We start from the raw sequence: 26,013 nt of genomic DNA on the forward strand, positions 1-26,013 counted from the left end.
ATTGACACAAGCTGTCGTTTATTTACAATGTCCAATGGTGTGAATTCCGTAGATTCTTGCGATGGATGAACATTTTCCCACCCTAAGTGACATTAGCCAGGTTCTTGCTGTTTTCCCAGAAGCACCTTTGGCAGCTGTACGAAGAGATCTGATAAGAACTCGGAATGTAGAGACAACAATTAATAATGTTTTGGATGGAATACTTGTAAGTTAATTGCAATGGACATGTGTTTGTTTTAATTTGACATATCATATGTTATTGTGCTCCTATGCAATCGACAATTACACACCAAGCGTTATAGTCAGTCGTAGGTATGATAACTCATGTGCTTTCGCAAATATCAAGCCCAATGTGACACTGACAGTGAGCTATTGGTCACTTGTTTGTGCCCAATACCAAAATAATTCCTGTATATTCCTGACACACTGATAATGATAATTAACATAGTGCAAGGACAATTTGCAGTTCATGAATGATGATAAGTGTTTCAGAGCTGTTGATGTTGTTGTTGTTGTTGTTGTTGTTGTTGTTGTTGTTGTTGTTGTTGTTGTTGATGATGATGATGATGATGATGATGATGATGATGATGATGATGATGATGATGATGATGATGATGATGATGATGATGATGCGGCTGTTATTTTTGTTCCTTATTCAAGTCTTCATACTATTTTTTTTGAAATGATTCATTGTACATGTTGTATTGGTTCTTTTCATCCATTTCTTCCATCAATACATCCATCACTTGTATGAAACATAATTTATTTGCATTTTCTGTTTCCGTAATTATCAATTTTAATTTTACTTTCATCTACTTCTATTTATTTGTTTGTGATAACGTAAGCCCTGAAAATGAAATTATTATAATATCGTAAAGAAATATAAATGTGATTGTTAATTTCATTTCTTCAGGATCTTTCTGAATTAGAAGAAACAAACATTGGACTAGATCATTCTATTGAAAACCTTCGAGAAACTGAAGGCTTGCCAAGAATGGCTGACAATAGAACTGAAGATTTGAGCAGTACTGATGAAAACAGTGATATGGATTTACCTGCTGTAGATTTCACTTCCTCTCAGAGAAATGACACTGTGAGGAGTAGAGAAATGGACAACAATCATGACAATGATGTCATAGCTGTTGGCATTAGTAACAACACAGAAGGACTCACAGTAAGTGATGATTGCAGTCAAGAAGGAAAGTCAGGAGAATTTACATCAAACCATAAATCTTTTGAAATGAACAACATTGAAAGAAACATAAACAGGAAACACACTGTCCAGTCTAAATCATGGTCAATTTCAAGTTCTGATGAAGATTGTGTGGGTGTTTCTGATCTGAAATTGAATGCCAAAATAAATGGCAATAAAAGTGGAAAACAGACAATGGAAACCAACAGAAGGAAAAGAGAAGTGAAAAAGAAACATGGATTGTATTCAACATGGTCAATTTCAGGTTCAGATGAGGATTCCCATGCAAACTTGGCATGTACCATGGCCAGCAGTGTAAGCATAACAAGTGCCAATGTAACAGAAACAAGTAAACAGTCTGGGAGTAGTACACTAATAGACAAAAACAACAAATCAATTTTCCACCACAGCATATCAAGTTCAAGTGAAGATGAGGAGAGAATGCCATTGTCTCTCACAAGTCGACTCAAACAAAGATTTTGTCACAGTTCATTGATTCCAAATATGCCTGATGACACCCAGACTGATGATACAAATCATACCAAATCTAATGATTCACAAACTTCAAGTCACCTAGGGAGTCAAGTTTCAACAAATTCAGAGAGACAGACTGGTTACCATGGTTACAGTGACTCTGACACATCAAGAGTTGGTGTGATGAAAAGAAGGAATTTAGATGATAGAGAAATAGTGTACAAAGATAGTGATGGCAATAGTATTGATATCAATGATGATACACCACTACCTGTAAGAAAGAAAACAAGAAGATCACCAGAACAAATTGCTGAAGCCAAAAGAAAGGCCCTTGTAAGTTGATACTGGTCATTTGAGTCTACCTAAAATAAATTAAAATATTTTCACAACATAAAGTATGTGATATTGTACTTGTGATAATAATGGTATATGATATGGCTGTATACTATATCAGTTATGTATACAAAAATGGCTTCAACAGGAAAAATGTTCATACAATGTATTTAATATGTTCTTTGTGTGTAGTTAATGTCAATTATAGTCAGAAAGTACATATAATTGTCACTTTTATACTTTTGTTGGTTCAGGCTGGTATACTACTATATAGGTAGATGAATTAGATATGTACCAAATAAACAATAGTCAACTAGATGTAACACATGATGGTAATTATTTTTACAATGTATTCATGGATTTATAGAATGAGTCACATTTTATGTCAATTTTTATGTCCATTTCTAATGAACCAGCATATCTTAAGTATTGCCCTTGTCTACCCATATTGTAAACAGACAATATATTCTGCAATGTCTTATCAAACTGACTGTATTTTCACAACATTTTGTGAACAATGTAATTTTATAATAATATAATGTGTATCGCTAAATTTTGACATAGCTCCTGCGAGCAGAGAGAGAGAAAGAAAAAGAATGGAAGCAAAGACTAAAAGATGAAACAAAGTCACTTAAAGAAAGAGAAAAAATGAACAAATTAAAGGAAAGGGAAGAGAAGAGACTTGAAAAAGAAAGAGAACTGATGAAGAAGAAGGTGAGTACTGAATGATGGAGAAAGGATGATGAATTATGAAATATTGTCATTTACAGTTATGAATTGTTGTAAACAATTGGCATACCATTATAATTATGATTGTCATATTAAAGCAATTTGAAAATGTGACATGATTAAGTGTTCAGAAATTCACTTTAAAAACAGAGTCACTGTCATTGACAGTGTATTTACTTAATCAATTTATTTTAAAAAAAGTAATAGTAAAGTGCCTAACAATAATTTAATTCATCAATGTTTTGAATTAAAATTATTTAACAAGTTGGAGGCAAGATAAGTTGCTGCTCAACAAAAACTTGTGTAAAAGTGTACAATACACCATGAAAAGTTAGAATACATGACATCTGTCAAATGTGTTGTATTCCATAAGATTTCAAATTTTGAAGAGATTATTCTACATGTCTACAAACAAAGATGCGGGCAAATTTTGAGTTAAATTCTGTCATGATTTGATTTGCTTGGCAAAGACTTGATTATTTATTTTTCAATCTTTGCAGACTGAAAGACAAGCACTTAAAGCAGCAAGACCTGAGGAATGCATCAAGGTATGTGAAAGTTTCTAGATACACTACATGTAAATTGTAATGTGTACTACAGTTGTACTTGATGGTATTTGACAATTTTAGAATACACAGGAACTGGAACAATTCAGCAATATCAATACTGAAATTGATTACTTTTATAAGTGAAATTTTAATAGTAGGGAGCCATGCAGGATAATAGGGAGCCATGCAGGATAGTAGGGAGCTATGCAGGATAGTAGGGAGCTATGCAGGATAGTAGGGAGCCATGCAGGATAGTAGGGAGCCATGCAGGATAATAGGGAGCTATGCAGGATAGTAGGGAGCCATGCAGGATTATAGGGAGCTATGCAGGATAATAGGGAGCTATGCAGGATAGTAGGGAGCTATGTAGGATAGTAGGGAGCTATGCAGGATAGTAGGGAGCCATGCAGGATAATAGGGAGCTATGCAGGATAGTAGGGAGCTATGCAGGATAATAGGGAGCTATGCAGGATAGTATGGATCCGTGCAGGATAGTAGGGAGCTATGCAGAATAGTATGGATCCGTGCAGGATAGTAGGGAGCTATGCAGGATAGTAGGGAGCTATGCAGAATAGTAGGGAGCTATGCAGGATAGTATGGATCCGTGCAGGATAGTAGGGAGCTATGCAGGATAGTAGGGAGCTATGCAGGATAGTATGGATCCGTGCAGGATAATAGAGCTACCAATACAACAACACATACCAATGAGGGTAATGTTAACTACCAATACAACAACACATAGCAGTGAGGGTAATGTTAACTACCAATACAACAACACATAGCAATGAGGGTAATGTTAACTACCAATACAACCACACATAGCAGTGAGGGTAATGTTAACTACCATTACAACAACACATAGCAATGAGGGTAATGTTAACTACCAATACAACCACACATAGCAGTGAGGGTAATGTTAACTACCAATACAACCACACATAGCAGTGAGGGTAATGTTAACTACCGTTACAACAACACATAGCAATGAGGGTAATGTTAACTACCGTTACAACAACACATAGCAGTGAGGGTAATGTTAACTACCAATACAACAACACATACCAATAAGGGTAATGTTAACTACCGTTACAACAACACATAGCAGTGAGGGTAATGTTAACTACCAATACAACAACACATAGCAGTGAGGGTAATGTTAACTACCAATACAACAACACATAGCAATGAGGGTAATGTTAACTACCGTTACAACAACACATAGCAATGAGGGTAATGTTAACTACCAATACAACCACACATAGCAGTGAGGGTAATGTTAACTACTGTTACAACAACACATAGCAATGAGGGTAATGTTAACTACCAATACAACAACACATAGCAGTGAGGGTAATGTTAACTACCAATACAACAACACATAGCAGTGAGGGTAATGTTAACTACCAATACAACCACACATAGCAATGAGGGTAATGTTAACTACCATTACAACAACACATAGCAATGAGGGTAATGTTAACTACCAATACAACAACACATAGCAATGAGGGTAATGTTAACTACCATTACAACAACACATAGCAGTGAGGGTAATGTTAACTACCATTACAACAACACATAGCAATGAGGGTAATGTTAACTACCAATACAACCACACATAGCAGTGAGGGTAATGTTAACTACCATTACAACAACACATAGCAATGATGGTAATGTTAACTACCAATACAACAACACATAGCAATGAGGGTAATGTTAACTACCAATACAACCACACATAGCAGTGAGGGTAATGTTAACTACCATTACAACAACACATAGCAATGAGGGTAATGTTAACTACCAATACAACAACACATAGCAATGAGGGTAATGTTAACTACCATTACAACAACACATAGCAGTGAGGGTAATGTTAACTACCAATACAACCACACATAGCAGTGAGGGTAATGTTAACTACCGTTACAACAACACATAGCAATGAGGGTAATGTTAACTACCAATACAACCACACATAGCAGTGAGGGTAATGTTAACTACCGTTACAACAACACATAGCAGTGAGGGTAATGTTAACTACCAATACAACCACACATAGCAGTGAGGGTAATGTTAACTACCGTTACAACAACACATAGCAGTGAGGGTAATGTTAACTACCAATACAACAACACATAGCAGTGAGGGTAATGTTAACTACCGTTACAACAACACATAGCAATGAGGGTAATGTTAACTACCAATACAACAACACATAGCAATGAGGGTAATGTTAACTACCGTTACAACAACACATAGCAATGAGGGTAATGTTAACTACCAATACAACCACACATAGCAGTGAGGGTAATGTTAACTACCATTACAACAACACATAGCAATGAGGGTAATGTTAACTACCAATACAACAACACATAGCAGTGAGGGTAATGTTAACTACCAATACAACAACACATAGCAGTGAGGGTAATGTTAACTACCAATACAACCACACATAGCAGTGAGGGTAATGTTAACTACCATTACAACAACACATAGCAATGAGGGTAATGTTAACTACCATTACAACAACACATAGCAGTGAGGGTAATGTTAACTACCATTACAACAACACATAGCAGTGAGGGTAATGTTAACTACCAATACAACAACACATAGCAGTGAGGGTAATGTTAACTACCAATACAACAACACATAGCAATGAGGGTAATGTTAACTACCAATACAACAACACATACCAATGAGGGTAATGTTAACTACCAATACAACCATACATAGCAGTGAGGGTAATGTTAACTACCGTTACAACAACACATAGCAATGAGGGTAATGTTAACTACCAATACAACCACACATAGCAGTGAGGGTAATGTTAACTACTGTTACAACAACACATAGCAATGAGGGTAATGTTAACTACCAATACAACAACACATAGCAGTGAGGGTAATGTTAACTACCAATACAACAACACATAGCAGTGAGGGTAATGTTAACTACCAATACAACCACACATAGCAGTGAGGGTAATGTTAACTACCATTACAACAACACATAGCAATGAGGGTAATGTTAACTACCATTACAACAACACATAGCAATGAGGGTAATGTTAACTACCAATACAACAACACATAGCAATGAGGGTAATGTTAACTACCATTACAACAACACATAGCAGTGAGGGTAATGTTAACTACCATTACAACAACACATAGCAATGAGGGTAATGTTAACTACCAATACAACCACACATAGCAGTGAGGGTAATGTTAACTACCATTACAACAACACATAGCAATGATGGTAATGTTAACTACCAATACAACAACACATAGCAATGAGGGTAATGTTAACTACCAATACAACCACACATAGCAGTGAGGGTAATGTTAACTACCATTACAACAACACATAGCAATGAGGGTAATGTTAACTACCAATACAACAACACATAGCAATGAGGGTAATGTTAACTACCATTACAACAACACATAGCAGTGAGGGTAATGTTAACTACCAATACAACAACACATAGCAATGAGGGTAATGTTAACTACCGTTACAACAACACATAGCAGTGAGGGTAATGTTAACTACCAATACAACAACACATACCAATGAGGGTAATGTTAACTACCGTTACAACAACACATAGCAGTGAGGGTAATGTTAACTACCAATACAACAACACATAGCAGTGAGGGTAATGTTAACTACCGTTACAACAACACATAGCAATGAGGGTAATGTTAACTACCAATACAACAACACATAGCAATGAGGGTAATGTTAACTACCGTTACAACAATACATAGCAATGAGGGTAATGTTAACTACCAATACAACCACACATAGCAGTGAGGGTAATGTTAACTACCAATACAACAACACATAGCAGTGAGGGTAATGTTAACTACCAATACAACAACACATAGCAGTGAGGGTAATGTTAACTACCAATACAACCACACATAGCAGTGAGGGTAATGTTAACTACCATTACAACAACACATAGCAATGAGGGTAATGTTAACTACCATTACAACAACACATAGCAGTGAGGGTAATGTTAACTACCATTACAACAACACATAGCAGTGAGGGTAATGTTAACTACCAATACAACAACACATAGCAGTGAGGGTAATGTTAACTACCAATACAACAACACATAGCAATGAGGGTAATGTTAACTACCAATACAACCACACATAGCAATGAGGGTAATGTTAACTACCGTTACAACAACACATAGCAATGAGGGTAATGTTAACTACCAATACAACCACACATAGCAGTGAGGGTAATGTTAACTACCGTTACAACAACACATAGCAATGAGGGTAATGTTAACTACCGTTACAACAACACATAGCAGTGAGGGTAATGTTAACTACCGTTACAACAACACATAGCAGTGAGGGTAATGTTAACTACCAATACAACAACACATAGCAGTGAGGGTAATGTTAACTACCGTTACAACAACACATAGCAATGAGGGTAATGTTAACTACCAATACAACAACACATAGCAATGAGGGTAATGTTAACTACCGTTACAACAACACATAGCAATGAGGGTAATGTTAACTACCAATACAACCACACATAGCAGTGAGGGTAATGTTAACTACCATTACAACAACACATAGCAATGAGGGTAATGTTAACTACCAATACAACAACACATAGCAGTGAGGGTAATGTTAACTACCAATACAACAACACATAGCAGTGAGGGTAATGTTAACTACCAATACAACCACACATAGCAGTGAGGGTAATGTTAACTACCATTACAACAACACATAGCAATGAGGGTAATGTTAACTACCATTACAACAACACATAGCAGTGAGGGTAATGTTAACTACCATTACAACAACACATAGCAGTGAGGGTAATGTTAACTACCAATACAACAACACATAGCAGTGAGGGTAATGTTAACTACCAATACAACAACACATAGCAATGAGGGTAATGTTAACTACCAATACAACAACACATACCAATGAGGGTAATGTTAACTACCAATACAACCACACATAGCAGTGAGGGTAATGTTAACTACCGTTACAACAACACATAGCAATGAGGGTAATGTTAACTACCAATACAACCACACATAGCAGTGAGGGTAATGTTAACTACTGTTACAACAACACATAGCAATGAGGGTAATGTTAACTACCAATACAACAACACATAGCAGTGAGGGTAATGTTAACTACCAATACAACAACACATAGCAGTGAGGGTAATGTTAACTACCAATACAACCACACATAGCAGTGAGGGTAATGTTAACTACCATTACAACAACACATAGCAATGAGGGTAATGTTAACTACCATTACAACAACACATAGCAATGAGGGTAATGTTAACTACCAATACAACAACACATAGCAATGAGGGTAATGTTAACTACCATTACAACAACACATAGCAGTGAGGGTAATGTTAACTACCATTACAACAACACATAGCAATGAGGGTAATGTTAACTACCAATACAACCACACATAGCAGTGAGGGTAATGTTAACTACCATTACAACAACACATAGCAATGATGGTAATGTTAACTACCAATACAACAACACATAGCAATGAGGGTAATGTTAACTACCAATACAACCACACATAGCAGTGAGGGTAATGTTAACTACCATTACAACAACACATAGCAATGAGGGTAATGTTAACTACCAATACAACAACACATAGCAATGAGGGTAATGTTAACTACCATTACAACAACACATAGCAGTGAGGGTAATGTTAACTACCAATACAACAACACATAGCAATGAGGGTAATGTTAACTACCGTTACAACAACACATAGCAGTGAGGGTAATGTTAACTACCAATACAACAACACATACCAATGAGGGTAATGTTAACTACCGTTACAACAACACATAGCAGTGAGGGTAATGTTAACTACCAATACAACAACACATAGCAGTGAGGGTAATGTTAACTACCGTTACAACAACACATAGCAATGAGGGTAATGTTAACTACCAATACAACAACACATAGCAATGAGGGTAATGTTAACTACCGTTACAACAATACATAGCAATGAGGGTAATGTTAACTACCAATACAACCACACATAGCAGTGAGGGTAATGTTAACTACCAATACAACAACACATAGCAGTGAGGGTAATGTTAACTACCAATACAACAACACATAGCAGTGAGGGTAATGTTAACTACCAATACAACCACACATAGCAGTGAGGGTAATGTTAACTACCATTACAACAACACATAGCAATGAGGGTAATGTTAACTACCATTACAACAACACATAGCAGTGAGGGTAATGTTAACTACCATTACAACAACACATAGCAGTGAGGGTAATGTTAACTACCAATACAACAACACATAGCAGTGAGGGTAATGTTAACTACCAATACAACAACACATAGCAATGAGGGTAATGTTAACTACCAATACAACCACACATAGCAATGAGGGTAATGTTAACTACCAATACAACAACACATAGCAATGAGGGTAATGTTAACTACCAATACAACAACACATAGCAGTGAGGGTAATATTAACTACCAATACAACAACACATAGCAGTGAGGGTAATGTTAACTACCGTTACAACAACACATAGCAGTGATGGTAATGTTAACTACCAATACAACAACACATAGCAGTGAGGGTAATGTTAACTACCAATACAACAACACATAGCAGTGAGAGTAATGTTAACTACCATTACAACAACACATACCAATGAGGGTAATGTTAACTACCGTTACAACAACACATAGCAATGAGGGTAATGTTAACTACCAATACAACAACACATAGCAGTGAGGGTAATGTTAACTACCAATACAACAACACATACCAATGAGGGTAATGTTAACTACCAATACAACCACACATAGCAATGAGGGTAATGTTAACTACCATTACAACAACACATAGTAGTGATGGTAATGTTAACTACCAATACAACAACACATACCAATGAGGGTAATGTTAACTACCAATACAACAACACATACCAATGAGGGTAATGTTAACTACCAATACAACAACACGTACCAATGAGGGTAATGTTAACTACCAATACAACAACACATACCAATGAGGGTAATGTTAACTACCAATACAACAACACATACCAATGAGGGTAATGTTAACTACCGTTACAACAACACAAAGCAGTGAGGGTAATGTTAACTACCGTTACAACAACACATAGCAATGAGGGTAATGTTAACTACCAATACAACAACACATAGCAATGAGGGTAATGTTAACTACCGTTACAACAACACATAGCAGTGAGGGTAATGTTAACTACCGTTACAACAACACATAGCAGTGAGGGTAATGTTAACTACCAATACAACAACACATAGCAGTGAGGGTAATGTTAACTACCAATACAACAACACATAGCAGTGAGGGTAATGTTAACTACCAATACAACAACACATAGCAGTGAGGGTAATGTTAACTACCGTTACAACAACACATAGCAGTGATGGTAATGTTAACTACCAATACAACAACACATAGCAGTGAGGGTAATGTTAACTACCATTACAACAACACATAGCAGTGAGGGTAATGTTAACTACCAATACAGCAACACATACCAATGCGGGTAATGTTAACTACCAATACAACCACACATAGCAATGAGGGTAATGTTAACTACCATTACAACAACACATAGTAGTGAGGGTAATGTTAACTACCATTACAACAACACATACCAATGAGGGTAATGTTAACTACCAATACAACAACACATAGCAGTGAGGGTAATGTTAACTACCAATACAACAACACATAGTAGTGAGGGTAATGTTAACTACCATTACAACAACACATAGCAGTGAGGGTAATGTTAACTACCGTTACAACAACACATAGCAGTGAGGGTAATGTTAACTACCGTTACAACAACACATAGCAGTGATGGTAATGTTAACTACCAATACAACAACACATAGCAGTGAGGGTAATGTTAACTACCAATACAACAACACATAGCAATGAGGGTAATGTTAACTACCAATACAACCACACATACCAATGAGGGTAATGTTAACTACCAATACAACCACACATAGCAATGAGGGTAATGTTAACTACCATTACAACAACACATAGTAGTGAGGGTAATGTTAACTACCATTACAACAACACATACCAATGAGGGTAATGTTAACTACCAATACAACCACACATAGCAGTGAGGGTAATGTTAACTATCAATACAACAACACGTACCAATGAGGGTAATGTTAACTACCAGTACAACAACACATACCAATGAGAGTAATGTTAACTACCAATACAACAACACATACCAATGAGGGTAATGTTAACTACCATTACAACAACACATAGTAGTGAGGGTAATGTTAACTACCATTACAACAACACATAGCAATGAGGGTAATGTTAACTACCGTTACAACAACACATAGCAGTGAGGGTAATGTTAACTACCAATACAACCACACATAGCAATGAGGGTAATGTTAACTACCAATACAACAACACATAGCAGTGAGGGTAATGTTAACTACCAATACAACAACACATAGCAGTGAGGGTAATGTTAACTACCATTACAACAACACATAGCAGTGAGGGTAATGTTAATTACCAATACAACAACACATAACAGTGATGGTAATGTTAACTACCAATACAACAACACATACCAATGAGGGTAATGTTAACTACCATTACAACAACACATAGCAGTGAGGGTAATGTTAACTACCATTACAACAACACATAGTAGTGAGGGTAATGTTAACTACCATTACAACAACACATAGCGGTGAGGGTAATGTTAACTACCGTTACAACAACACATAGTAGTGAGGGTAATGTTAACTACCGTTACAACAACACATAGCAATGAGGGTAATGTTAACTACCGTTACAACAACACATAGCAGTGAGGGTAATGTTAACTACCAATACAACCACACATACCAATGAGGGTAATGTTAACTAACATTACAACAACACATAGTAGTGAGGGTAATGTTAACTACCATTACAACAACACATAGTAGTGAGGGTAATGTTAACTACCATTACAACAACACATAGCAATGAGGGTAATGTTAACTACCATTACAACAACACATAGCAATGAGGGTAATGTTAACTACCGTTACAACAACACATAGCAGTGAGGGTAATGTTAACTACCAATACAACAACACATAGCAGTGAGGGTAATGTTAACTACCATTACAACAACACATAGCAATGAGGGTAATGTTAACTACCAATACAACAACACATAGCAGTGAGGGTAATGTTAACTACCATTACAACAACACATAGCAATGAGGGTAATGTTAACTACCAATACAACAACACATAGCAGTGAGGGTAATGTTAACTACCATTACAACAACACATAGCAGTGAGGGTAATGTTAATTACCAATACAACAACACATAGCAGTGATGGTAATGTTAACTACCAATACAACCACACATAGCAGTGAGGGTAATGTTAACTACCAATACAACAACACATAGCAGTGATGGTAATGTTAACTACCAATACAACCACACATAGCAGTGAGGGTAATGTTAACTACCATTACAACAACACATAGCAGTGAGGGTAATGTTAACTACCAATACAACAACACATAGCAATGAGGGTAATGTTAACTACCAATACAACAACACATAGCAGTGAGGGTAATGTTAACGACCATTACAACAACACATAGCAGTGAGGGTAATGTTAACGACCAATACAACAACACATAGCAGTGAGGGTAATGTGAACTACCAATACAACAACACTTAGCAGTGAGGGTAATGTTAACTACCAATACAACAACACATAGCAGTGATGGTAATGTTAACTACCAATACAACAACACATAGCAATGAGGGTAATGTTAACTACCAATACAACAACACATAGCAATGAGGGTAATGTTAACTACCGTTACAACAACACATAGCAGTGAGGGTAATGTTAACTACCAATACAACCACACATAGCAGTGAGGGTAATGTTAACTACCATTACAACAACACATAGCAATGAGGGTAATGTTAACTACCATTACAACAACACATAGCAATGAGGGTAATGTTAACTACCAATACAACAACACATAGCAATGAGGGTAATGTTAACTACCAATACAACCACACATAGCAGTGAGGGTAATGTTAACTACCAATACAACAACACATAGCAATGAGGGTAATGTTAACTACCAATACAACAACACATAGCAGTGATGGTAATGTTAACTACCAATACAACAACACATAGCAGTGAGGGTAATGTTAACTACCAATACAGCAACACATACCAATGAGGGTAATGTTAACTACCAATACAACCACACATAGCAGTGAGGGTAATGTTAACTACCAATACAACAACACATAGCAGTGAGGGTAATGTTAACTACCAATACAACAACACATAGCAATGAGGGTAATGTTAACTACCAATACAACAACACATAGCAATGAGGGTAATGTTAACTACCAATACAACCACACATAGCAGTGAGGGTAATGTTAACTACCAATACAACAACACATAGCAATGAGGGTAATGTTAACTACCAATACAACAACACATAGCAGTGATGGTAATGTTAACTACCAATACAACAACACATAGCAGTGAGGGTAATGTTAACTACCAATACAGCAACACATACCAATAAGGGTAATGTTAACTACCAATACAACCACACATAGCAGTGAGGGTAATGTTAACTACCAATACAACAACACATACAGTGAGGGTAATGTTAACTACCAATACAACAACACATAGCAATGAGGGTAATGTTAACTACCAATACAACAACACATAGCAATGAGGGTAATGTTAACTACCAATACAACAACACATAGCAGTGAGGGTAATGTTAACTACCAATACAACAACACATACCAATGAGGGTAATGTTAACTACCAATACAACCACACATAGCAGTGAGGGTAATGTTAACTACCAATACAACAACACATAGCAGTGAGGGTAATGTTAACTACCATTACAACAACACATAGTAGTGAAGGTAATGTTAACTACCATTACAACCACACATAGCAGTGAGGGTAATGTTAACTACCGTTACAACAACACATAGCAGTGAGGGTAATGTTAACTACCAATACAACCACACATAGCAGTGAGGGTAATGTTAACTACCAATACAACCACACATAGCAGTGAGGGTAATGTTAACTACCAATACAACAACACATAGCAATGAGGGTAATGTTAACTACCATTACAACAACACATAGCAGTGAGGGTAATGTTAACTACCAATACAACCACACATAGCAGTGAGGGTAATGTTAACTACCAATACAACCACACATAGCAGTGAGGGTAATGTTAACTACCAATACAACAACACATAGCAATGAGGGTAATGTTAACTACCATTACAACAACACATAGTAGTGAGGGTAATGTTAGTTTATTGCCTTCACCAGGGTTGGCACTCTTTGACAAAATTTTGATGATGCCCAAGGCAAGTGCATCATCAAAACTTTGGTAAAGGGTGCCAGCCCAAGGGCAGGCATATGATTTTGCCGAAGCACATATATTATTAATTGTATTACATCGTCCACTCATTTGCCCAATTATCCACATGTCCACTCATTGGCATTCATCACTATTTATCATCGATAGAAAAGTTTTCCTGCCATGGTACATTTCCAAATTGTACTTGTAGATAGCCATTCAATGTGTAGATGGCATTATTTGTAGAAGTAAGAGTGAGTCACCCTGTAGCTCATTTCTAATTATTTTTATTTGACATCTGCAAGAAATAAACTGGTGTATCTCACTATATAATGGCTTTGTCATCTTGAGTTCACAACATTAGAAAACATCAGTGTTGTAGTGTGCAGAATAGATCGGTTAAAATAACTACGGTAGCTAATATTGCCAGACAACAGTCTCTACTTGTGTGGACAATAGTCTATTTAAAGGTCATGTGATTCGATTCTGACCAATGACAGCTTGTGCAAGAGGTTTAATAATTATTCTTATAGAACATATTCTTGATATCATATACCACATCTAAGATAATTATCATGAGAAATCGGATATTTTGTTCAAATTTTCTTTAAAATTGTTACAGCTCTGCATTCTGTTTTGTATTTTACACAGTATGTAACAACTGTTCTGGACCAGAAACTGGTAGAAAGTCCTTGTGGTGCTGAAATCATGGTTCATTTACAGACCAAAAACATCAGATATTGCCTAGCAATGCAGTGTATTGATAATGCAGTAACTTGGCAGAGAGAACGTCCACAGTTAGAGTCCCAGGATTCTCAGGTACATATTGACTTCTTACCTTGTGGGGGCGCTATTGTACTTGAGTTGGGTTGGAACAACTTTGTAAATGAAATGATAACATCTTCGGAAATATAGCAGTAACTGATCAACCACTATTTTTTGGAGAAAATTCTTGTATGGCACCCACTATCCTGTAAATCATTGGGGGGGGGGGGGGGGGGGGTGTATCAATAATAATGTTGGTTATTGTATGCCCACACTGTGCTCCAAGTGTTTTACAATCACTGCCCATACATAAACCTCTATTGGTGCAACATTAACAACCCATACTTCTTCAACTCCCTGGATAGCTTACAATCCATTGCAACCTATGTAAGAACATAGGATTAAAGTAATCACCCAGCAACCTATATCCTACCAGGTCTCCAGCGATATAACAAGAATCATTAAGGCAAATGGGCAGCAACGAGGCCTGAACTGGCAACAAATAGGCCATTGTAACCATTCAGCCAATTCAACTTTCATAACTCTACATCCTGGTCTTTTATGCTTGTTAGGACTATAGCCTCTGTGTGACTTACATGCACACATGAATGATTGCCTAAAAATGGAATTCAGCCTAATTGCATATCTCCTTGTTTACTATGTGTGTACTTTGCTTGTTTTAATATTTCGAAGTAATACACTCTGGATATTCAGAAATGATGGAATTCGTTGTAATTTATAATACAGAGTTTATCCACGTCTGGTACATACATACATAATGAGGCAGAAATACTGGTTGTCATACAGTCTGAACAGTTTGTTGAAATGGTGTATGCATACAAAGAGGTAAGACTTGCTTCAATTCTTGACTGTGGGACATTGGGATATTGGGACATTGGAATTTGTACATAAAGCACTACACTGTCAACAGTCATTCATGCCTTTTTTGCTACATTTTATCTAAAACTAAAGGCCCTCACTGTCAGTACACAGTTATAGTAGTATTGCTCCAGATTGGAGTGAGCCAACAACTTTAGTTTTAGATAAAACGTGGCAAAAAAGGCACGAACGACTGTCGACAGTCTGATAAAGCACATCAGCAGTCCTGAAGGCCCTGTACAAATGTATGGGGAAATTACATGAATGTGATGTCACTTTTCAGTCAAGAATATGAACTATGCAGGATGTGACATTATCACATAGGAATACCATGTACTGTGACTAACTACCTTCATAGGTATAGGTCCTTTACATACAAAAAACATACATTTACTGTGAGTGCTAAAATTTGTAACTGATACACACAAATATACTGTGATAAGCTGAGAGCATTGAACTGTATACTGTCAGTCTTGTTCACTCCATGATAGATAATGTTGTTTATTCTCTCTCTCCCTCTCTCTCTCTCTCTCTCTCTCTCTCTCTCTCCCTCTCCCTCTCCCTCTCCCTCTCCCTCTCCCTCCTCTCCTCTCCCTCCCTCTCCCTCTCCCTCTCCCTTCCTCTCCCTCTCCCTCTCCTCTCTCTCTCTCTCTCTCTCTCTCTCTCTCTCTCTCTCTCTCTCTCTCTCTCTCTCTCTCTCTCTCTCTCTCTCTCTCTCTCTCTCTCTCTCTCTCTCTCTCTCTCTCTCTCTCTATTCTCTCTCTCTCTGTCTGTCTCTCTCTGTCTTTCTCTCTCTCTCCTCTCTCCACTCCCCCCTCCCCCTCCTCTTCAAAGGAACAATGTTCAATGTTTCAATCCTTTCCTGACCCCAACTTTATAGTATCAATACTTTACTTGTTACAAATACACTACATTTAACAGGCACAGCTTGGCCACTTGTTAAACACCAACACACTGCAGTCATATGTATTGACTATCAAAGATACATCTATTGGTCAAAATCCTACCTTAGTTGTCATTGGAATGGAAAAATATTTCAGGTAAGCTTAGACTTTATTTGAAGAATACAGCAAGTCCAACTCTGGCAAAATATGCTCTTCATTTATGTTATTAAGATACCTTTATTAAAAAGCATAGACCCTGTAGTGAAGTGAATGCAATGGTCTATGGTTAGAGACATCCTAAGATTACAAGAAAATTGACTTACGAATGTACTAAGACCAGGACCAACTCAAAATAACTTATTGATAAAATCAAAGCATTCTTGTTTCCAGTTTGTGAAATGTTTACCATAGATACAGTGATTTTGATTTGTTTAAAATGTCATTTTTCTAGGACTCAGAAAAATAAACAGAATAAAAACTTTCGCTCAGCTGTACTGGGTAGTCATGGTGATAGTGATGAAGGGAAGAAAGGAAAGGGGAAACAAAAAAGTTCAGTGACCATTTCTATCAGTAGAGTTGATATGGAAGAGGTAAGTCACACCATGATATACGCTGCTCATATCACATGGAAGAGGTAAGTCACACCATGATATATGTAGCTCATATCATATGGAAGAGGTAAGTCACACCATGATATATGCTGCTGATATCATATGGAAGAGGTAAGTCACACCATGATATATGCTGCTGATATCATATGGAAGAGGTAAGTCACACCATGATATATGTAGCTCATATCATATGGAAGAGGTAAGTCACACCATGATATATGCTGTTCATATCACATGGAAGAGGTAAGTCACACCATGATATATGCAGCTCATATCACATGGAAGAGGTAAGTCACACCTTGATATATGCTGCTCATATCACATGGAAGAGGTAAGTCACACCATGATATATGCTGTTCATATCACATGGAAGAGGCAAGTCACACCATGATATATGCTGCTCATATCACATGGAATAGGTAAGTCATGGAAGAGGTAAGTCACACCATGATATATGCTGCTTATATCATATGGTATTCTATTTAACAAGAAAGCACTTTAGATACAACTTCTTTCTACTTCAATATTTAGACTTCATTCCTAACTAACAATAACCATAAACCTTTTCTGTATAAGATGACCACATGATATGCTAATGTGATACTTTGTTTGTTTTTTATAGGCCCTAGTTAATTAACAGTATGACCACATGTTACTGTGGTACTTTATTGTTTTTATAGGCCCTAGTTAATTAACAGTATGACCACATGTTACTGTAGTACTTTATTGTTTTTATAGGCCCTAGTTAATTTACAGTATGACCACATGTTACTGTGGTACGTTATTGTTTTATTAACAGTATGACCACATGTTACTGTGGTACGTTATTGTTTTATTAACAGTATGACCACATGTTACTGTGGTACGTTATTGTTTTATTAACAGTATGACCACATGTTACTGTGGTATGTTATTGTTTTATTAACAGTATGACCATATGTTACTGTGGTACTTTATTGTTTTTATAGGCCCTAGTTAATTTACAGTATGACCACATGTTACTGTGGTACGTTATTGTTTTTATAGGCCCTAGTTAATTAACAGTATGACCACATGTTACTGTGGTACTTTATTGTTTTTATAGGCCCTAGTTAATTTACAGTATGACCACATGTTACTGTGGTACTTTATTGTTTTTATAGGCCCTAGTTAATTTACATTATGACCACATGTTACTGTGGTACGTTATTGTTTTATTAACAGTATGACCACATGTTACTGTGGTACGTTATTGTTTTATTAACAGTATGACCACATGTTACTGTGGTACTTTATTGTTTTATTAACAGTATGACCACATGTTACTGTGGTACTTTATTGTTTTATTAACAGTATGACCACATGTTACTGTGGTACTTTATTGTTTTATTAACAGTATGACCACATGTTACTGTGGTACGTTATTGTTTTATTAACAGTATGACCACATGTTACTGTGGTACTTTATTGTTTTTATAGGCCCTAGTTGATTTACAGTTACATACCAATTGTACTGTTCATCTCAAAGAAACAGTAGCTGATGTTGCAGCCTTGATAGCAATGTTTACAAAGGCTATAGCAGAAGCACCCTTCAAGTAAGTAATGAAAGAGTTGTGATTAAACTTGCAAAGTCTATTGAAAATATGACTAGTAAAATAAGCTACGTTGTTGTTATGGCTTTGGACTTTGAAGTGAACAATCGGGTCACTACATTGTTATGGCTGTGGACTTTGAAGTGAACAATCGAGTCACTTAACATAATGCCAATTTATAGTTATCATGTTTAGTCTAACAGGCAGGGGGATTCTTGTCATACACACAGTGAAGCCTTTAGTAGGCACCCAGCCAGGCCGTAATCATTCTTTGTGTATTTGATCATGTGTATTTGATCTTGAGGCAGACTTTGGACTTGAAGGAAATGACACCACTGTGTATGAGTGTAGATCCAGCAAGCGAGTCAAGTACTTAGTTTATTACATTACTCTTACAGGGTTTTTTACATCCTAAACATTGATGCTTCATTTTCAAAGCTATGGGAAAGGCATACTAAACATATGAATTTGTTGCTTCATCGACCTAATCTTTGGAATGGCCTTTAATTGGAAGTGGTGTCCTGCTGTTTGCAAAACATCCTGTCAAATTTTATGAATGAAATCTACCTGTACAATCAGTTTAGTCGAACTACATTTGTAGTTAACAAAGGCAATTCATACACTTTCCCCGACTGGCTCTATATCCTGTATGTTGGGGGGGGGGGGGGGGGGGGGAGGGGTAATTTGGATGCATATTTAATTATTATGATAACAGTTGTATTCTATGTCTACTTATATTTACAATGTAGTCATTATTTGTTATTGGTAGAACTAAAACTTAGTATTCCTGTCATACTATATAAACAATTTGATGATATAATTTAGTATACACATACTGAAACTATGCTATCAACTCAAGCAGGGTATGATCATTGCTACCTCTGAAGCCATACATTGACATTAGCATAATACAATAAGAACAATTTATGTAAGCTTTTGTGCATAAGTACTTTCACTAAACTTAGCTTGTGTCTGTTTTCCTGATTTGCACATTTCCCTTATAAGGAGATAAGAAACAAGGGCCTGTTTTAATTGGACTGATGGGGGTCAAAGTTGACTGATTTGCATATTTGCCTTATTAGGAGAGAAAGAGACAAAGGCCTGTTTTCCTTCCATGTATCCACTGACTGGGCTGGTGGGGTCAAAGTTGACAAAGATGGTAAAGGATTACTGAAAGTATGGAGACAGCAACTTCAACAATTCCGAAATGTCAGTATGGAAGTAGCTTCAGCTATTATATCTGCCTACCCTTCACCTAAGATGCTGATACAGGTAATGTAGCTTGTTTGTGTATTCCATATCTGTAGAGGAAACAGGGTCATGTGAGTCATGTGACAGTCCTGGTTTAGTAACTTGATTTGATTCACTCATTCATTAGATATATTAAATTGTTTCAACCAGGTGCAATGAGCTTTGCCTGGGGGGGGGGGGGTATAAGGAGAGGCCCATCCATCCATCCAACCAACCATCCATCCATCCAACCAAAAATCCAGCCATCCATCCACCAGATCCATCCATCCATCCAACCAACCATCTATCCATCCGTCCACCCATCCAACCATCCATTTGTGTATTCAACAGAATCTACCATTTGTGCAATACCTTCAAAGTAATGTACAGTATGATTCAAGTATGAAGAAGAAGAAGAAGAAGAAGAAGAAGAAGAAGAAGAAGAAGAAGAAGAAGAAGAAGAAGAAGAAGAAGAAGAAGAAGAAGAAGAAGAAGAAGAAGAAGAAGAAGAAGAAGAAGAAGAAGAAGAAGAAGAAGAAGAAGAAGAAGAAGAAGAAGAAGAAGAAGAAGAAGAAGAAGAAGAAGAAGAAGAAGAAGAAGAAGAAGAAGAAGAAGAAGAAGAAGAAGAAGAAGAAGAAGAAGAAGAAGAAGAAGAAGGCGGCGGCGGCGGAGGAGGAGGAGGAGGAGGAGAAGAAGAAGAAGAAGAAGAAGAAGAGGAAATAATCACATCACTCAGCATAATTCTAATATGAACTTAGTTTTCAAACTCTGATAAAATATAGATAATAATAGCAAACCTATGGTTGTCATTCAGTATATAACACCATACTGGGTAACACTGCCCATGTCTTCCTATGGTTGTCATTCAGTATATAACACCATACTGGGTAACACTGCCCATGTCTTCCTATGGTTGTCATTCAGTATATAACACCATACTGGGTAACACTGCCCATGTCTTCCTATGGTTGTCATTCAGTATATAACACCGTACTGGGTAACACTGCCCATGTCTTCCTATGGTTGTCATTCAGTATATAACACCATACTGGGTAACACTGCCTATGTCTTCCTATGGTTGTCATTCAGTATATAACACCATACTGGGTAACACTGCCCATGTCTTCCTATGGTTGTCATTCAGTATATAACACCGTACTGGGTAACACTGCCCATGTCTTCATATGGTTGTCATTCAGTATATAACACCGTACTGGGTAACACTGCCTATGTCTTCCTATGGTTGTCATTCAGTATATAACACCATACTGGGTAACACTGCCTATGTCTTCCTATGGTTGTCATTCAGTATATAACACCGTACTGGGTAACACTGCCCATGTCTTCCTATGGTTGTCATTCAGTATATAACACCATACTGGGTAACACTGCCTATGTCTTCCTATGGTTGTCATTCAGTATATAACACCATACTGGGTAACACTGCCTATGTCTTCCTATGGTTGTCATTCAGTATATAACACCGTACTGGGTAACACTGCCCATGTCTTCCTATGGTTGTCATTCAGTATATAACACCATACTGGGTAACACTGCCTATGTCTTCCTATGGTTGTCATTCAGTATATAACACCATACTGGGTACCCATGTCTTCCTATGTATTTGTTGTAAAAAAAAATAAAGTGCCACCCTTTCTTCCAAAATATGAATCCAAAAATGATAAAAATGATGACAGTTGTCACTGCAGGAACTACTGAACCAAACTCTACATGTGAATAATTTTCACAAACAACTTAATAGAACAAGAACTCAGTGCCTTCAATGACAGAGAAGGGTTTTACTGGTAAACTCAGGGTATGGTCAAGTGACAAGTGTTGTCTGTCTGTCTGTCTGTCTGTCTTATTTACATGTGTGTGATTTGTTTATGTTTTCAGGCCTATAATCAATGTTCAAGTGAACAACAAGCACAGAAACTATTACAAGATATTGTGGTAAGTAAAGCCAACCTGTCCTTTTACCTTCATCCAAACAAAATATGTGAACTACTATTTCTCACTACAGTCATACAAGTACTCCCTGATATGATGTAGTTTATCAAAGATCTAACAGTTTGTCTATATTCACATTCTTAATTCAAGTTCTTTTTTTGGCAGTTTGTTAAATGTTCATCGTCTTCTTCATTAACTATATCACCTGAGAGGGTAGTCACAGTTACACAATTACACAGTCACCACTGGGGGCTCACTCCAGCAGTTTGGGAAAATGTTGCATAAGTGATTTTTACAGTAGAATGTAAGATGTTGACTCCTTGAATTTAAACATTTTCGCATTAGGTGAAAATAATCCAAATTTCATATGCATTGTACAGTACATATTTCATGATAATACGGTAATGGTATTAAATTTGTGATAATTGTCTCTGTCTACCAGGAATAATTGCTAACTTTTGATGTCATGTGACATCATGTTGGGTCAACTCCTACCAACTACAAAATGTACATGCAGCCATCATTCAAATCACTTGCACAGTATTTCCTTAAACATTCATCTGTGGCAAACAGAAGGAGTGAGCCACCAGTGGCGAGTCTTGGTAACCAAGACTACTGAATGAGTCAAGCACAGTACCCACCGGGCCACCCAGTGCATCACAGGAGGGTATCTCTCAACAAGCAAAGTGTGCAGATCCATACAGTTCAAATGTTTAGAATCTGACCTTTGACCTGGTTCATCAACAACTAAGTGCATTTTAAAATGTTTTAATTTTGAGATTTTTAAATGTTAACACCCTGATTATGAGAGAACTGTTTGTTATCTAATCTTACTGACGTTAGTTGTCTCAAGTGTCATTGTCTTGTGCTATGTGTATATCAAGGTACATAGGGATCAATCAACATAACTTTATGCTATGAGCAGACTTTGCTATATACAATTGTTTGAAGTTGTCAGTGAATTGTAGGTCCAGACTATATTATCAATCTTAGGGGACTATGTCTTCAAACATAGAAGGTTTGACAATGTTGATTTAAGTTCTTAAATGAAATTCTTTGGATATTCATTGAATTTACAGGTTAGAAGAGGAGCTGGAGTGTTGGCTACAAACAGACGAGTTGGACCCGAATTATCTAGGAGAATTCATCTGTTTATGACAAGCAGTGATGGAGATTTAATTCTTCACACAAGATAATTATCTACACAAACTTACTACAGTCAGATACTCTACCAATACGCCATATTCTGGTTATCCAACTTGTGGTCATTTCAACAAGAATGTACCCTATGTGAGAGAAAGTGAGGAGTGAAATCTCGTGACACCCTCTGGAGAGGCTAACGGCAGTACATGACGTAGTCAACAAAAATGTGGTTAGAACCAACTCCAGGGGTTCCTAAATACTATGTGATCTTAAACAAAGTTAGCAGAGTACTTGGAATGGTTGAAAATGCAACCAACATTCACTGGAAAATACTGGGAAATGATGATATCTTTCAAGGGAGGCTATATATAGCTCTCAACTATCGTAGCCTTCACTTCTGGTTCAAAAACTGCCTTTGAACAGCACTCCTAGTGGCCACATTTTGAAAGGTGTGATCAACGTCTTGCAGAGGTCCTTTGTGGCGTAATTTACACAAAGAGCACACTTTACATAGATCTCAGGTAAACAATAGAGCATTTGGTTGTAAGGGTTCAAATTTAGCCAAATTGGTACCTGTACTGTTCATATAGTTATGTGCAGATTTAGAACATTGCAAACACTGGTAAGAAATAGAAGATAGGTAAACATAATGATTTAGTGCAGTCAGTTTGGTTTCAATCTCATTATTTACAATATTTTACAATGGCATTGCCGTCAAAAGAAGAATCCAGCTGTACTTGAACAAGAGATGATGATGTCATGTTTTGTAACCTTGGTAACTGGAAGTATTGGGACTCTGGTAAAATTGTAATGAATTCCATGTAAATTGTAAATTGGGAATGCAGGAAAAAAAAAACCTGGGAATGCAGGAAAAAATAACCTGGGTCACTCAGGTACATTTGACTTCTCAAAGTTAAAAACACAGAGTATCTTCTACAGCATTACCTCTAGAATTCTTCATTAGCCAGCTCAAGGACCAGTGGTTATCATACTGTGTCTTTGGTTAAGAGTGCTTCCCATCTAAATGTAGACATGATGATTTTAGGAAGTGACATTATAGAAATGCTCTTTAGAATCATCATGTGACTGTTTTTTGTTTTGTTTCTTGTACCATTTTGTCATTAACTACATTTGTCTGGTTCTATTATTTGTACTTTTCATTTCGTCAAGTTGACTTACTGAAATTAGGAATTGTTCAGCAGCCTTTTTATCTTGTACATTGAGAACACTACATTGAGAACACTACACTGAGAACACTACATTGAGAACACTACACTGAGAACACTACATTGAGAACACTACACTGAGAACACTACATTGAGAACGCTACATTGAGAACGCTACATTGAGAACGCTACATTGAGAACACTACACTGAGAACACTACATTGAGAACGCTACATTGAGAACGCTACATTGAGAACGCTACATTGAGAACGCTACATTGACAACACTACACTGAGAACACTACACTGAGAACGCTACATTGAGAACGCTACATTGAGAACGCTACACTGAGAACACTACACTGAGAACACTACACTGAGAACACTACACTGAGAACGCTACATTGAGAACGCTACATTGACAACACTACATTGACAACACTACATTGACAACACTACACTGAGAACACTACACTGAGAACACTACATTGAGAACGCTACATTGAGAACGCTACATTGAGAACGCTACACTGAGAACACTACACTGAGAACGCTACATTGAGAACGCTACATTGACAACACTACATTGTGAACACTACATTGACAACACTACACTGAGAACGCTACACTGAGAACACTACACTGAGAACGCTACACTGAGAACGCTACATTGAGAACACTACACTGAGAACACTACACTGAGAACACTACATTGAGAACGCTACATTGAGAACGCTACATTGACAACACTACATTGAGAACACTACATTGACAACGCTACACTGAGAACGCTACACTGAGAACACTACACTGAGAACGCTACACTGAGAACGCTACATTGAGAACACTACACTGAGAACACTACACTGAGAACACTACATTGAGAACGCTACATTGACAACACTACATTGAGAACTTTACATTGAGAACACTACACTGAGAACACTACACTGAGAACACTACACTGAGAACGCTACATTGAGAACGCTACATTGAGAACGCTACATTGACA

General features: G+C 37.0%; 1 protein-coding gene across 1 annotated transcript; it reads left to right on the forward strand.

The window, feature by feature from the left end:
- Positions 1 to 24,967, forward strand: LOC144435545 (uncharacterized). Its single transcript, XM_078124132.1, has 13 exons — positions 1 to 205; positions 914 to 1,683; positions 1,735 to 1,999; positions 2,564 to 2,713; positions 3,229 to 3,276; positions 15,455 to 15,622; positions 16,316 to 16,414; positions 17,369 to 17,487; positions 17,783 to 17,921; positions 19,401 to 19,516; positions 20,596 to 20,785; positions 22,640 to 22,696; positions 23,773 to 24,967. The coding sequence occupies exons 1-13, from the start codon at positions 62 to 64 to the stop codon at positions 23,887 to 23,889; spliced, it is 2,382 nt and encodes a 793-aa protein (XP_077980258.1). The 5' UTR covers positions 1 to 61; the 3' UTR covers positions 23,890 to 24,967.
- Positions 24,968 to 26,013: the final 1,046 nt, after the last annotated feature.

This window comes from Glandiceps talaboti, chromosome 5 (assembly GCF_964340395.1).
Source record: "Glandiceps talaboti chromosome 5, keGlaTala1.1, whole genome shotgun sequence".
Lineage (NCBI taxonomy): Eukaryota > Metazoa > Hemichordata > Enteropneusta > Spengelidae > Glandiceps > Glandiceps talaboti.

Bases quoted from the DNA above. Each gene is read 5' to 3' on its own strand.
- LOC144435545 (XM_078124132.1), top strand. From the start codon at position 62: ATGGATGAACATTTTCCCACCCTAAGTGACATTAGCCAGGTTCTTGCT. The intron at 2,000-2,563 runs GTAAGTTGATAC...ATTTTGACATAG, and splicing joins AAGCCAAAAGAAAGGCCCTT to CTCCTGCGAGCAGAGAGAGA. The intron at 17,488-17,782 runs GTAAGCTTAGAC...TCATTTTTCTAG, and splicing joins GGAATGGAAAAATATTTCAG to GACTCAGAAAAATAAACAGA.